This window comes from Dromiciops gliroides, chromosome 3 (assembly GCF_019393635.1).
Source record: "Dromiciops gliroides isolate mDroGli1 chromosome 3, mDroGli1.pri, whole genome shotgun sequence".
Lineage (NCBI taxonomy): Eukaryota > Metazoa > Chordata > Mammalia > Microbiotheria > Microbiotheriidae > Dromiciops > Dromiciops gliroides.
This window is the reverse complement of record NC_057863.1, coordinates 404,695,951-404,710,247: the sequence shown is the minus strand read 5'-3', so window position 1 is coordinate 404,710,247 and position 14,297 is coordinate 404,695,951. Positions and strand designations below refer to the sequence as shown.

At 36.2% G+C, this 14,297-nt stretch overlaps 1 protein-coding gene and 1 pseudogene across 1 annotated transcript; both read right to left on the bottom strand.

Moving 5' to 3' along the window:
* Positions 1-1,951: 1,951 nt before the first annotated feature.
* LOC122747700 lies at positions 1,952-2,580 on the bottom strand (annotated as a pseudogene).
* Positions 2,581-6,254: 3,674 nt separating this feature from the next.
* LOC122747699 (olfactory receptor 8D1-like) lies at positions 6,255-7,208 on the bottom strand. The gene has a single exon (XM_043993583.1). It carries the CDS (start codon positions 7,200-7,202, stop codon positions 6,255-6,257), a length of 948 nt encoding a protein of 315 aa, XP_043849518.1. The 5' UTR covers positions 7,203-7,208.
* Between the last annotated feature and the right edge of the window lie 7,089 nt (positions 7,209-14,297).

The window sequence follows — 14,297 nt, the reverse complement described above, 5'->3', positions numbered from 1 at the left end:
TTTTATTTAATTTTTTTACATCAATATTCATTAGGGAAATTGGTTTACAGTTTTCTTTCTCTGTTTTTGCTCTTTCTGGTTTAGGTATCAGAACCATATTAGTGTCATAAAATGAATTTGGAAGGACTACTTCAGCTATTTTTCCAAATAGTTTATATAATATTTGTATTGTTTTTAAATGTTTGGTAGAATTCACTTGTGAATAATTTGATCCTGTGGAGTTTTCTTAGGAAGTTCATTGATGACTTGTTCAATTTATTTTTTTAATGGAGTTATTAAGTATTCTCTTTCCTCTTCTGTTAGCCTGGTGTTAAGGCTAAAATTCTAGCTAAACTATCTAAAATATCTAATGAGTGGTCACCAATAAATTATAAGCTTTAGCAAGTGTTAGACTTTTAAGCATTTATTAAGGAGAATAAGAATTTGGTAAAGAGAGAGAGAAAGACCTACATTCATCTTTCTATTAAAGGGAGAGCACGTTTCTAGCTCCATTCTCCACCAGAGTCCAAAAGAAAGAGAGCGAGTCAGAGCGCCTGGCTCTTCCTTCTTCCTCCCACTAGCAAACGTCACTTCCTGATGCCAAAGAAAAGACACATGTTCTTGCTCTCAAAGACCTTCCTTTCATGACAGAACTTCCGACAGTAAGTCTCCAGCAGGTGGCGTCATTCCAATCATTACACTGGACAATTTTTATTTTCATAAATATTCATCCATTTTATTCAGATTGCCAGTTTTTTTTACATATATTGGGGAAAATAGCCCCTAACAATTATTTTAATTTCCTTTTCATTAGTAGTGAATTCACCCCCTCTCAGTTTTGATACAGGTAATTTGGTTTTCTCCTTTCCTTTTTAAAAATCACATTAACCAATGGCTTGTCTATTTTATGGGTTTCCCCCATAAAACCAGCTTGTAGTTTTATTTATTAGTGCAATGCTTTTCTTACTTTCAGTTTTATTAACCTCTCCTTTGATTTTCAGGATTTGAAATATAGTGTTTAACTGAAGATTTAATTTTTTTTTCCTTTTTCTAGTTTTGTTTTTTTTATTTGTGTATCTAATTCATTGACTTGGTCTTTTATGTTTTATTGATGTAAGCATTTAGAGATACAGATTTTTCCCTTAAGTTCTGTTCTGGCTGCATCTCATAAATTTTGGTATGTTGTCATATTTTTGTTATTTTCTTTAATGAAATTATTGATTGTTTCTATGATCTGTTCTTTCACCCACTCATTCTTTAGACTTATATTATTTACTTTCCAATTAATTTTTTTTAGTGAGGCAATTGGAGTTAAGTGACTTGCCCAGGGTCACATAGCTAGTATGTATTAAGTGTCTGAGGCCGAATTTGAACTCAGGTACTCCTGACTCCGGGGCCAGTGCTCTATCTACTGCACCATCTAGCGGCCCCTCCAATTAATTTTTAATCTATGTTCACACCTAGCATTGAATCTGGGGCTTCAATAAATCCTTAGTACTTCCTTGTAGTAAGGAACAGTTGTTCAGCTTGTTTTCTAACACTTTCAATAATCTGAAATGAAGATCTTAGATAATTGGATCTTAGGCAAATTTTGGAGAGGAGATATGTTGTGATGAAATGTTGACATGAGTGGTATATTGGGATGTTATAGTGGGGGAAAAAACCTTGGAAGAACTCTATAAAATTGTTAGGAGTTGTGTAGGATGGGGCAAGAAAATCAAGAAAAGAAATTCATAAGTAAAAATATGACTTTCCCAACTTTGCCATGGCATCCATATCTAATTTGTGTCTCAAAGGGAATAAACCACTAGTATGAAGAAGCAGAATACAAATTTAATGTCTCAGTGACTTTTTAATTATTCTTGGTGCACTGGGAGACCATCCAGAACTTCCTGAAATTTATCAGTGCATCCTTCACATCCTTGTTCCCCAGACTATATAGATGAAATGGTTCAGCATGGGGATGACTATGCTATAGATCCGAGGACACTCTTTGTTGAGTAATATCTCTGGTTGATGCAGACTGACAGTATATGAAAATGATGGAGCCATAGAGTCTAGCAACAGTGCCATGTGGGACGCATGACTGCTGAAGGTTTTGACTTGCTTTTAGCAGAATGGATCCAGAAGTTGCTGGAAAGGATGAAAGCATATGAGATCAAGATGGGTAAAGTGGTTACCAATGAATTGACCACAAGAAGCATCACCAAAAGCTTATTGATGTAGGTACTAGAGCAGGAGAGGTTCAGAAGGGTAGGAATGTCACGAGAATAATGACTAATAATACTATCCCCACAGAAGAACAGTCTGGCCAGACTACTTGTATGAATAATGGCCTCAAAAACCCCACTGGCATACACTCTTACCACCAACAGAAAACAGATATTCTCACACATGGTCCTGTTATAGAGCAGGGGGCTATAGTTGGCAACATAATGATCAAAGGCCATGGCTGTTAGCATGTAGCAGTCAGCAATGCAGAAAATACAGAAGAAAAAAGAACTGACTCAAGCACCCTGAGTAGGAGTTGATGTTTTTCTCTGATACAAAGTTCACCAACATTTTAGGTGTAATGATGGAGGAGTAGCAGAGATCAATGAGAACAAGTTACGAACAAAGTAGTTTATGGGTGTGTGAAACTGAAATTTGATCCTAACAAGTAGGAGTAAGCCTATATTCCTCAGCACTGAGACAATATATATTTCTAGAAAGAGGGAGAAGGGGAAGAGTTAAAGTTCAGGCTATTCTATTAATCCCATAAGCATAAAGTCTGTCATTATGAAATGATTTCTTCTATCCATATCCTCTAAAAGTTAAAGTGGGAATCCCTGGGGATGGAAGAAAAGAATCCTGTTAGACAAAGACTATTTGACAATGTCTATTGACCTAAGACCTTATGAATGCTATAATTTCTTCTTTCTATCTGTCTTTCTCCTCTTGTATTCTGTGTGACAAGGAAGAGTTATTTGGATGGAGTGGGGAGAAAGAGATCTCTTGGAAACGCTAGATAATCTAAAAATATGTTATCAACAATATTATTTTCATTAAAAGTAAAGGTATCATTTCCCAAAAGGAAGCAGTTTTATTTTTATGATATTTTTCCTCAGAAAAATGAGAAAATCCAGAAGTAGTAGCAATAAAATATTTTCATAGTTCCCCTCCATACCCACACCCCTGGGTATACAGAGGTGTGAAGTGATTTCTGTGAAGGCTTCCCAGGGATTTCTTTCAATAAAGCAAATAAGTAACTAATATGTAAATTATTTTCCATGTTTCCTGGGGCCACTGAGAAATTGTGTAACTTCTTCAAGATCACAATGTTAGTATGTATCATAGATTGGTATTAATCCAGGTTTTTGTGATTCTAAAGCTTGTCCTCTATGTCACAGTGCCTCTCATTTTGAAATTCCCATTGCTCCCATTGGATGTAAAGCCCAAATTATCACTTTCCCAGATGATTTTTTTGGTTATATTAAATTTAAAATGTCTATTGGATATTTGGTTAAAGATATCTAATAGGCAGGTAGTTAGAGATTTGAAACAGAAAGGCCGCATGAAAGTTATGGCTGGATAAGTAAATATGAGAATGATCTGCTTAGATAAATAATTTAATCAATTAGAACTGATTAGATTACCAAATCAAAGAGTGGAAAGCAGTGGAGAGAAAAGCAAAAAGGAAAAGAGAGAACAGGAAGCAAATTACAAAAAAAAAATGGGATTTATGGGTACCATTTTAGGCAGAAGATTTTTGTATAAATTGAGGAAAAGCTCCAATAATAAATAATGCTGGGCTGACTTTTATTTTTTAAGAACCATCAGACCTGAGAAGTCCAAAAATTTATAATGCAGGTTGCAGAGTGGGTGTAGGGGTTCTGAGGTGATAGTTCCTCAGAGGAAGACAATTGTTAATGATATGTGGATCCTGGCTTTCAGGGGTGGCATGTTCTATCATTTTCCACAGTGACATCTGGAAACAACAACACAGGAAGACCTCACCAGGATTGGTTCTGGAGGAAGGACTATCTACCTGAGAATAGTTGCCATCATGAAAATGCCAGGCTTAAAGTTATCTCAGGCATAGATTGTCCTGCTGCATTCCTAATCTACATCTTTTTTTATGTGTCAACACCCTCAGTTAGGATGTAAGCTCCTTGAAGGTAAGGGCAATTTGACTTTTGTGTTTATATCACCAGTGAATTATATCCTCCAAACACAGTGCTTAGTATATCCCAAGTGCTTAATTTATCCTTTTTATTCATTCATTGGAAAGCTTAGAGCTTACTGGCCATGATTGGTTCAAACAGGAAAAGACATAGCATGTCACTTTTGCCGTGGAAAAGCCAAGAGAGCTTTCCTAAATCCAGTCTGTGGAAAGAACAAAGGGTAGACAGGCTGCAATCCAGGAGCATGCAAGCCCTAGGTGAGGTGTGACTGTTATATCCACTTCTGTTTTTCCCTTCAATGGTTTTAAGCCTTCACAGTTACTCTTGGACTTAGTCAGCAATAAAATTAATATCAACTTATCACAAAGAGCTGAAATTTTGTCATTTATAAAAAACTAACAATGTAAAGGGTCCTTCATGATGCTATTTCTAACTAGGTTCCTGGAACAGGTGAAAAGGAGAGTGAAAGAAAAAAACAAGCAGGGCCACACTTTCTATCATCTAAGGACACATTACAAGGATGGGCACAGAAAGGGGTTTGCCTCTAGTACCATCTCACTAAGTTAGTGAAAACAAATCATCAGTGAGTATATCAGACATCCCTATGACCTCTGCAGTTCACAACTACTTTTTAGTTCAAGCATATGAAATTTGATTCCTTGCCATATTTTGTCAGAATTTGAAGTCAGTGGACAGATAATAAGTTTCTTCAATCTCTTACAATATGAGAATAATTCATAAATGTGATTCCTACAGCAATGGTCAGTTGACAGGAGTTTGATGACAATACTTCAAGGGTGAGATTGTTGGAACATTTCTGATAAAGATTTGGATAATTTTGAAGAAATAAGAAGGAATGAAGGTATATGCTCAGTACCTCAAGGACTCCTAGGCAGAAGCATGAATAACAGCAACCTTTTCCACTTAGTCTAGAGGAGGGAGGTTTATTATTTGTCCAATGACTATCTCAAGGAAATCTTCTCTAAGAAAATAAATGGCAGATTTTTATTTGTCCAATGACTATCTCAAGGAAAATTTCCCCAAGGAAATAAATGAGAATAGATTCTTGTTCAAACTTTCTTCACTCCAGAGGTGATGTACCTGGGAAAGAAGCAACTGCATTGAATGTGTTTGTCTCTAGATAATAACATTCCCATGAGCATTTCTGATGACTGGAGAAGAATGGAATTCCTCTTCTGGTAGGGGGAATAGAAGTCATACTTAAGTGTGATGGTGAAATTGTGGACTGGAGTCAGTGAAAACAATTACCCCAGTAAGTTCTATGAAGTTTTCCACATTATTTCAGCTCACTTCTCTCCTGTATTCTTTTAAGAACTGAGGGATTTTTCTCATAGAACATTGTATCTCTTCTTCATTCTTTGCTTCACAATTAGGTTTAATTGTTTGTTTTCCTCTCTTTCCCACTATTAGTAATAAAAACATTCTAACAGATTCACTATTTCTATTTATACAAAGTTAGTCCTCAATTAAATATAATTCAGCAAGTATTTATTAAAGACCTATCATTTTTTTGTTTTGTTTTGTTTTTGTAGGGCAATGAAGGTTAAGTGACTTGCCCAGGGTCACACAGCTAGTAAGTGTCAAGTGTCTGAGGTCAGATTTGAACTCAGGTCCTCTTGAATCCAGGGCCAGTGCTCTATCCACTGTGCCACCTAGCTTCCCCCAAGACCTATCATGTATTAAGGAAGCAGGGGTATAAAGAAAAAGCTAATAAGCATTTGTATAGGAGTATAATCAGAGAACTTGGAAGGATTCCTAAAGGTGATCTTGTTTTGCCCTCCAATATGAAACCTAAACAAAATCATTATCATGATCCTTCTGTGAGAAAAGCTTTGAAATAATTTGAAGTGCAATATTCAAGTGCAACTTGGAAGAAGAAAGGGCTGAATGCATAATTATGGAATGGGAGGATCTATGTACCTGGAGGCAGTTTGTGAAGGACAAACAGAGACAGAAGCAGTGACTGAGAACCAAGGCCTCTACTTGCCTTCATTACAATGTTATCTAAGATGAGGCCTAGTATGGAGGAGAATCTCTACTGTCTAAGAAGAATTAAAGGAACAGTCTATATTCTAATGATCTTTACATTTGCTATTTCCTATGTGGACCTTGAAACATTCTGCTCTTTATGATTTTCTTTACTGCATCCATCACATCTTTGTTCCTCAGGCTGTAGATCAAAGGGTTCAGCATGGGGATTACTGTGGTATAAAACACTGAGGCTACCTTCTCCTGGGCCACACTTTTGGAAGCTGGTGTATAATACATGATGATGATGGAACCATAAAAAACAGAAACAGCTGCCAGATGGGATCCACAGGTGCTAAAGGCTTTATAACGGCCCTTTGTAGATTGTATACGAAGGATGCTCAGAAGAATGAAAGTATAAGACATCCAGATGAGCAGAGTTGTAACCAACAAATTAAATCCACCAACAATCATCACCAAAAGCTCATTGATGTGGGTGCTGGAGCAAGAAAGCTTCAGAAGGGGAAGAACATCACAGAAGTAATGATGGATAACATTGTCTCCACAGAAAGACAGTCTGGCTAAGTAGCTTGTATGAGCAATAGCCCCAATGCCCCCCATTGTGTACACACCTGCTACCAGCAGGGAGCAGAACCATGGTACCATAATGACATTATAGAACAGGGGTCTACAGATGGCAACATAACGATCATAGGCCATAGTTGTCAGCATGTAGACTTCAGCAATTACAAAGAAGAGGAAGAAAAAGAACTGAGCCATGCACCCTGGATAGGAGATGATACTCTTCTCTGATACAAAGTTCTCCACCATCTTGGGTGTAATGACAGAGGAGTAGCAGAGATCTATGAATGACAGGTTACTGAGGAAATAGTACATGGGAGTATGAAGCTGAGAACTGACCCAGATTAATAAAATCAAGCCGAGGTTCCCCACCATGGAGACTAAGTAGATTCCTAGAAACAAAATGAATAGTGGTATCTGGAGCTCTGTTTGGTTTGTTAAGCCCAAGAGGATAAATTCTGTCACAATGGTATTATTTCCCATTGCCATTCTCCTCCAATTATTAGATTGGAAATCTGCAGAGGTATAAGAGAAAAGTCTTAGTTACCAAAATGATTTCTGTATTCTCTGTCTCTATATCTTTATTTGCCTGTCTCTGTCTCTCTCCATCTGTCTCTGTCTTTCTTGCTTTCATATACACACTCCTCCTCTTCTTGTCTACGTTTGCTATACAAATGACATGCCAAGTTATCAAAACTTGGACTAAGTATTGCATCTGATAAACCTATTTATAAAATTATAGAACTGGAGAATTGAAAAACACTTTATCTTGCTATGTCTAGTTCGATAACAGTGTAGTGGAACCCCGTCTATAACATCCCTGACAAGGGATTTTTGAAGTTAAATGGGGCAAAAAGAGAAAAAAAAAAAGCTTACAAAAAAAGCCAAAACCCATCAAGAAGGCAATTAAATCAGCTATGGTCTAATAAAGTCAGATAGATAATGGAAAGTACAGGGATTAGCTAATGCATAAAATAAAATTCCTAGTATTGGAAAGAAAATTGGGATTGGAGTTTACGAATCCAATATATTTGGATTATAGTTCTAGAGATACTTTGTTATTCCCAAAAGGAAATTGCCCCCCAAACTTTAGTTGCCTACTTCTTCCCTTAATGTTCAAGGCTCAGCCTATGGAGGTATTATTTTTTTCTAATAGTATTTCTTAAGATACCATCCCAGTGTGTTGTCACCATTAATTGTCAGTTGAAAAACAATAAACAGATAGACTAATTTTGACTTTAGAAATTTGTACTTAGTAATGTCATATGGTGCTGTTGTTTAGTTGTTTCAGTCTTGTCCAAGGCCAGATTTTAATTCAGATCTTTCTGACTCCAGGCCCAGTGATCTATCCTCTGTACCACCTAGCTGCCCCTAAGGTGGTATAGTAATAACAATTGATATGCCCCCCAAAAAAACACCCCATAGTGGTAAGCTCTGTCATACATACCTCAATAGTTCAGAAGAAAAAGGGTTCGGGCTTAAAGAGTACATATGGGGGAAGCTGGTGGTGCAGTGGATAAAGCACTGGCCCTGGATTCAGGAGGACCTGAGTTCAAATCTGGCCTCAGACACTTGACACTTACTAGCTGTGTGACCCTGGGCAAGTCACTTAACACCCATTGCACTGCAAAAAAAAAAGTACATATGGCAAAGATATAACTCATTTCTCTAGTTTCTGGAAGTTCTACTTGCTGGAAGAGAATATATTGCCCTGCAGCATGCCCTTCAGCATGGTCCGACATCCCTTTGACATCTTTGAGATTATTGCTTTATATTTATATTTCTCCAAGCTTTAATAAATTTAAAACTCTTTGTTTCTTTATAACATTAAACATATAACTTTTACAGCAGAATTAATTTTCTTTCTAACACTTTAGAATTCCATCTTAAATGTTTCTTCATAAACATATTGACAGTTTAAATTAAAACAGATTTATTTCACTATTCCTTTTATGAGTCAAAATGTTTCTATAAAAATATGGCAAAGCCACACATCCTTTGACAATTAATATAAATATTTTCCTTTTGCACAAAAATATTTTTCCTACCTTTTTCATCACTAACTTGGTCTTAAAGGGATAGTATGAAATGGGTCTTAAAGAGATAGTATAGCCCACACTTACTTAAAGTGAAGCCTGATGGAGAAAAAAATTAAAAGGCAGCAAAGTTAGATGAAAGAATAGATGACAGGCTCTTTGTTTTTCTTTTCTTTTTGTGGAGTAATGAGGGTTAAATGACTTGTCTAAGGTCATACAGCTAGTAAGTGTCAAGTGTCTGAGGTCGGATTTGAACTCAGGTCCTTCTGAATCCAGGGCCAGTGCTTTATCTACTGTGCCTCCTAGCTGCCCTTAACAGGCTTTCTTTGAAGAGGCAATAGTTCGTATAATTGATTTTACTTTGATTCATTAATAAGCAAAAAATATTATTGCGTGGGAAATCAATTCCAGTTTTCTTGTAGAAACTATGATAAGAATTGTCAAAACAATCATAAAATACCTTCAGCTGTTACAGTCAACAACCAGCATCAAGCATTTTTAAAGTGCATATTACCTGCCATGTGTCAGACACTGCACTAAATTCTGCTGATTTTTACAAAAGGCAACAATAATCCTTGCCTTCAAGGAGCTCACATGGAGAAAAAACTATTAAATAAGTACATATAAAAAATATATTGAAAGTGATCTCTGTGGGGATGTCATGGTGGCTAGGGGTGGGGTGGGCTGGGGCAGTAAAGGTCTGGTACTTTGTACTAAGGATTATTTGAGCTGTCTTGAAGGAAGCCATGAAAAGTAAGAGAACTAAGTGAAGAGGAAGACCATTCCAAGCACAGGGGAAAATCTAATCATTCAAAGGGATAGGAATGTGAGATGTAATATCTTGTGTGAATAGTATGGTGACCAGTGTAGCTGGATCATAGAGTGTATGGAAGAACTAAAATAGTAGAAAGAGTATAGGTTGTGAATGGCATTAAATATCAGGTAGAGGACTTTGGAGGTAATAGGCAAGTCTCTTTATTGAAAAGGTAGTTATATAGGTACACCTATACTGAAGGGAAAAATATACTCTGGCAGCTAAGTGGATAATGTATTGGAGATCAGAGAGACTTGAGGCAGGAGAACTAATTAGATGACTATTTTAATCATAAGGGTAATGAGGTCAGGGTGGCTATATAAATGGAGAGAAGAGAATATATATATGAGAGATATTGTCAAAATTTTGCAATGGATTCACTACGTGGGGGAGTGAATTATGCTTGGGATCAGAAGTGGAATTGTACTTTTAATGGTAATATGGAAGTTTGGAAGAAGGAAAGCCTTGTGAAGAAATAAGAGTTCTGTTTTGGATTTCTTCAGTTTGAGATGCCCAGAAATCTAGTTCAATACATCCAAAAAGCAGTTGGTGATGTTGTATTTTAGCTCAGTAGTCTTGTCAATTCTCCACAATATCTCTTATATTAATTCCTTTCTCTTCACTCATATGGCCACCACTTCACTCCAGGCCACCATCACCTCCACCTTTCACCTGTTGTATTGCATATGGCCACACCTCTCACTCATCTAATCTTTTAGCTATGTGACTTGTAAGGGGCTAAAATTCTAACTAGTCTGTCTAAAATATCTAATGAGTGGTCGCCATAAATTATAAGCCTTTAGCAAGAATTAAACTTTTATGCATTTATTAAGGAGAATAAGAATTTGGTGAAGAGAGAGAGAAAGGCCTACTATCTATCAAAGGGAGAGTGCATCTTTTGCTTGGCTCTCCACCAGAGTCCTCACGAAAAAGAGCGAAAGAGCCAGCCTCGCCCCTTCTTCTTCCCAGAAGCAAACATCACTTCCTGATGCCAAAGAAAAGCCACATGTCTTGCCCTCAGGTGCCTTCTCCTCATGGTGGACCTTTCCTATAGTAAGTCTCCAGCAGGTGGTGTCATTCTAATCATTACAGAATTTAAAGTAATCTTTCTAAAGCATAGATCTAACTATTTCACTACTCTCTGATCAAGAATTTTAAGTGACACTTACTATTTCTAGGATAGAATACTCTCCATTTAGAGTTGTCATAATCTTTATGCAGTCTATTTTACCATTTGACATATTTCCCCATCATATGCTTTACAATCCACCCAAACTGGCTTATTAGGTGTTCTTGATGCATAACATTCCATCTTCTGTGACCATGCATTTGTACAGGCCATTGTTCCATTCTCAAAATGCTCTAGCTCCTCAACCCTGATTCTTGGGTTCTCTGCCTTCAAGCCTTAACTTGTGTCACTTCTAATAAAGGCTTTTCCTGATCTCCCTTAGTGTTTAATGCTCTTGCCCCACAATGACTATATATGTATGTTTGTGTGTGCATACATACATACATGTATGTATTGTATTCAGTTGTCTGTATACCTGTTGTTTCTTCTCCTTTCCACATGCAAAAAAAAATTCCTTAAGGGCAGGGATTTTTCTATTTTTGATTTTCAGTCCTCATGACCTAGCAAGATGCTGGCAGATAACAGACACTTAGTAAATATGTATTGAATGAACTGAACTGATCTGTTACTCTCCTTGTTTGGCCATACCCATCTTCTTTTTCCAAACATAAACTTTCCAGAAAAAATATTTCTTTATGCCAATTCTTGCATATGGCATCAATGGATTTTTTTTCACTTCCTCTAGGGGGAAGAAGTAGCAGGAATATGCAGAAGTTGCAGAGAGGAAGGATGAGGCTGAGTATAAAGTCAAGTTTCATAGGTTCACTGGATGATAGAATTAGCATTGGAAGGAATTACAGAAGTCATTTTGTTCAATCTCCTCATTTTGTTGATTACTCGAGTAAACAAAAGCCAAGAGAAGCTTCATGAATTATTTTTCCAAGATCCCCCATATAGTAAATGCCAGAATGAAGAAGTAAAATGAGGGTTTTCAATAATGTTAAAAGTTCAAGTTGTGGTATATGAATGTAATGGAATACTATTGTGCTGTAAGAAATGATGAGCAGGTAGATTTCAGAGAAACCTGGAAAGACTTACATGAACTGATGCTGAGATGAGCAGAACCATGAGAACATTGTACACAGTATCAACAACATTGTGTGTTGATCAACTGTGATAGACTTGACTCTTCTCAGCAATACAATGATCCAAGATAGTTCCAAAGGACTCATGATTGAAAATGCTCTCCAAATCCAGAAAAAAAAAACAACTATGGAATCTAGATGCAGATTGAACCATACTATTTCTATTTTTTTGTTGTTTTCTTTTTTTGAGGTTTTTCCTTTTTGCTCTGATTCTTCTTTCACAGCATGACTAATGCAGAAATATGTTTAATGTGATGGTACATATATAACCTGTATCAGATTGTTTGTTGTCTTTGGGAGGAGGGAGGGAGGGAGGGGAGGGAAGGAGAAAAGTTTGAAACTAGAAATCTTATGAAAACAAATGTTGAAAACTATCTCTACATGTAACTGGAAAATAATAAAATATTTTTATGAAAAAATAATGTTAAAGGTTTTGGGTAATGTACAATATGGGGACAGGTTGAAGACCAAGGGAATATTTAACATGGAGAAGGGAACTTTGATGGGGTACAATAACTGTCTTCAATATTTTATGGCCTTTCATGGGGAATTGGAAAGGAGTTTCTTTAGAAGGCATTATGTTCAGTGGTCTCATTTTAGGGATGAGTAATCTAAAGCCAAGGAGAGGCTTTATAAAAGGCCTTCTCAAGATCACACAGCTAGTTAGTATTTGAACTCAGATCCATTGATTTCAAATTCAGACTTTGTTGTTGGTGTATTCCCTTCTGACAAGTAGAGATCTCTCAATTTGGAATGGATTGTCACAGGAGTATTTTGGTTACTCTTCAATGGGAATCTTCAAGTAGAAATAAACCAATCTCTTAACTGTGTATAGTAATATGGAAGGATTCTTGTTTTGATATAATTATTAGATCATTAAAATTACTTTTAAATTTAAAATTCTGTCACACTGCTAGATAAATAGGTCCTTAATAAATATATGTTCATTTGAATTTGTGCATCATTCTGCATAAAAGTTTCTGAGGAAATGATTAATTTATAAATAAAATGACTGAAGACTATACCTCAGCCCATGAAAATATCTGTTCAGGACAAAGGCATACAGGTACTTGTAACTTAAGGCCATACAAAACTTCAAAGGGAGTTTGTGTCTGCAATGCCCTTCAGAGCACAAGTCAGAGAAAATAACAAAACACAGAAAGCTTTTACTTGTAATGATATCAGTAAATCAAAGAATTTGGACTTATCTTTTGTGTTGATGGATTGAGGCAACTAATGATGGATGTAAATAAGTGCATTAATTTTTGGATGAGTATATGTGTTGGGTTTCATGAAGCTTATTGGTAACAAATTACTGAAAAGTGGAAAATATGAGCCAGAAAGGTAATTTATATTGATTCCTCATTTTCCCCTTACAGATATTTTAATGAGTACCTATTAATTTAAGAGCAGTAGTCATGAAAATTGGCCATTTGACCAGAATAACTTAATCCTTTCCAATCATAATCTGGAAAAGTTAAAGTTCAAACTGAAATATTTTTGGTGAAGAGCTATTGTCAAGGATTACAAAGGAATAACCAAGTTGTTTTTTTTTCTTTAAATCCATTTGGAACAATGTCAAAATGAATTTCTAGGTATAAAATGGTATTTTTAATTGATTTTGTAAGAGACGTCATTAGAACAATATATTTTAAATGATAGTAGTTACAGAAACATCCAATAGAAACAAACGTATCTGAAATTCTAAAATATAAGAAACACCTTTCTTTGTTTCTTAGCAAGAGAAATAACCTCCATGTTTTTATTTGGAGAATCATGGCTTTTTCAGAAGTACCCTATCTATCCTCAGACAACTTTTCTATGTTTGTCCTTATCCTTCCCAAACTGATCCATTATATTATATTTATCACCTCTTTATTTCTTTCCAGAATAAAGTTCTATTTCCCCCCTCACCCACCAGGTCACACATACTTGCTCACCTTTCATTCTTCTGCATCTTCTTGTTCCTATAATCATTTACATTCAGTCAAACACATTTTTACCTTCTCCTTTCTTATATTGGCCCCCTCCCTTTGAGAAACCTCCCAGAGATCAGCTTCTGATGTCATGTCCTTCCATCTATATAGTAATTCCTTTTGCATTTTCTTCCTCAATCCATATCCCAAAGAAAAAGTTAAAGATATCACTTTCTGATCTCTGTTCTCTTTTGGAACTCACTATATCCATATCATTCCCTTATCTGACATTAAGGAGATTATCCCTGACCCCCAACCTGCCTTCATAGGGTAATCATCCTCCTGAAGAACCCAGGTTCAAGGGACCCTTTGCATTGTCACTTCCAAAGCCATTGTTCATTATTCCTTGCTGGTTCAGTTACTTTAATTATAAGCCACTGGACATAAACCCCAAGCAAGGGCATTAACTTAAATTGCCTAGTTTGAACAAAAGTAATATACATTCCTCCCATAACCTGGGGTATACTCTTCCACAACTCCACAGCACATTAGTGGGAAGGGTGAGCACACATGTAGATTATACTATGAGAGTAGTAGTTACTTA

What these genes read in the sequence shown, in the direction of transcription:
- LOC122747699 (XM_043993583.1), bottom strand. Translation starts at nt 7,202, where the DNA reads ATGGCAATGGGAAATAATACCATTGTGACAGAATTTATCCTCTTGGGC.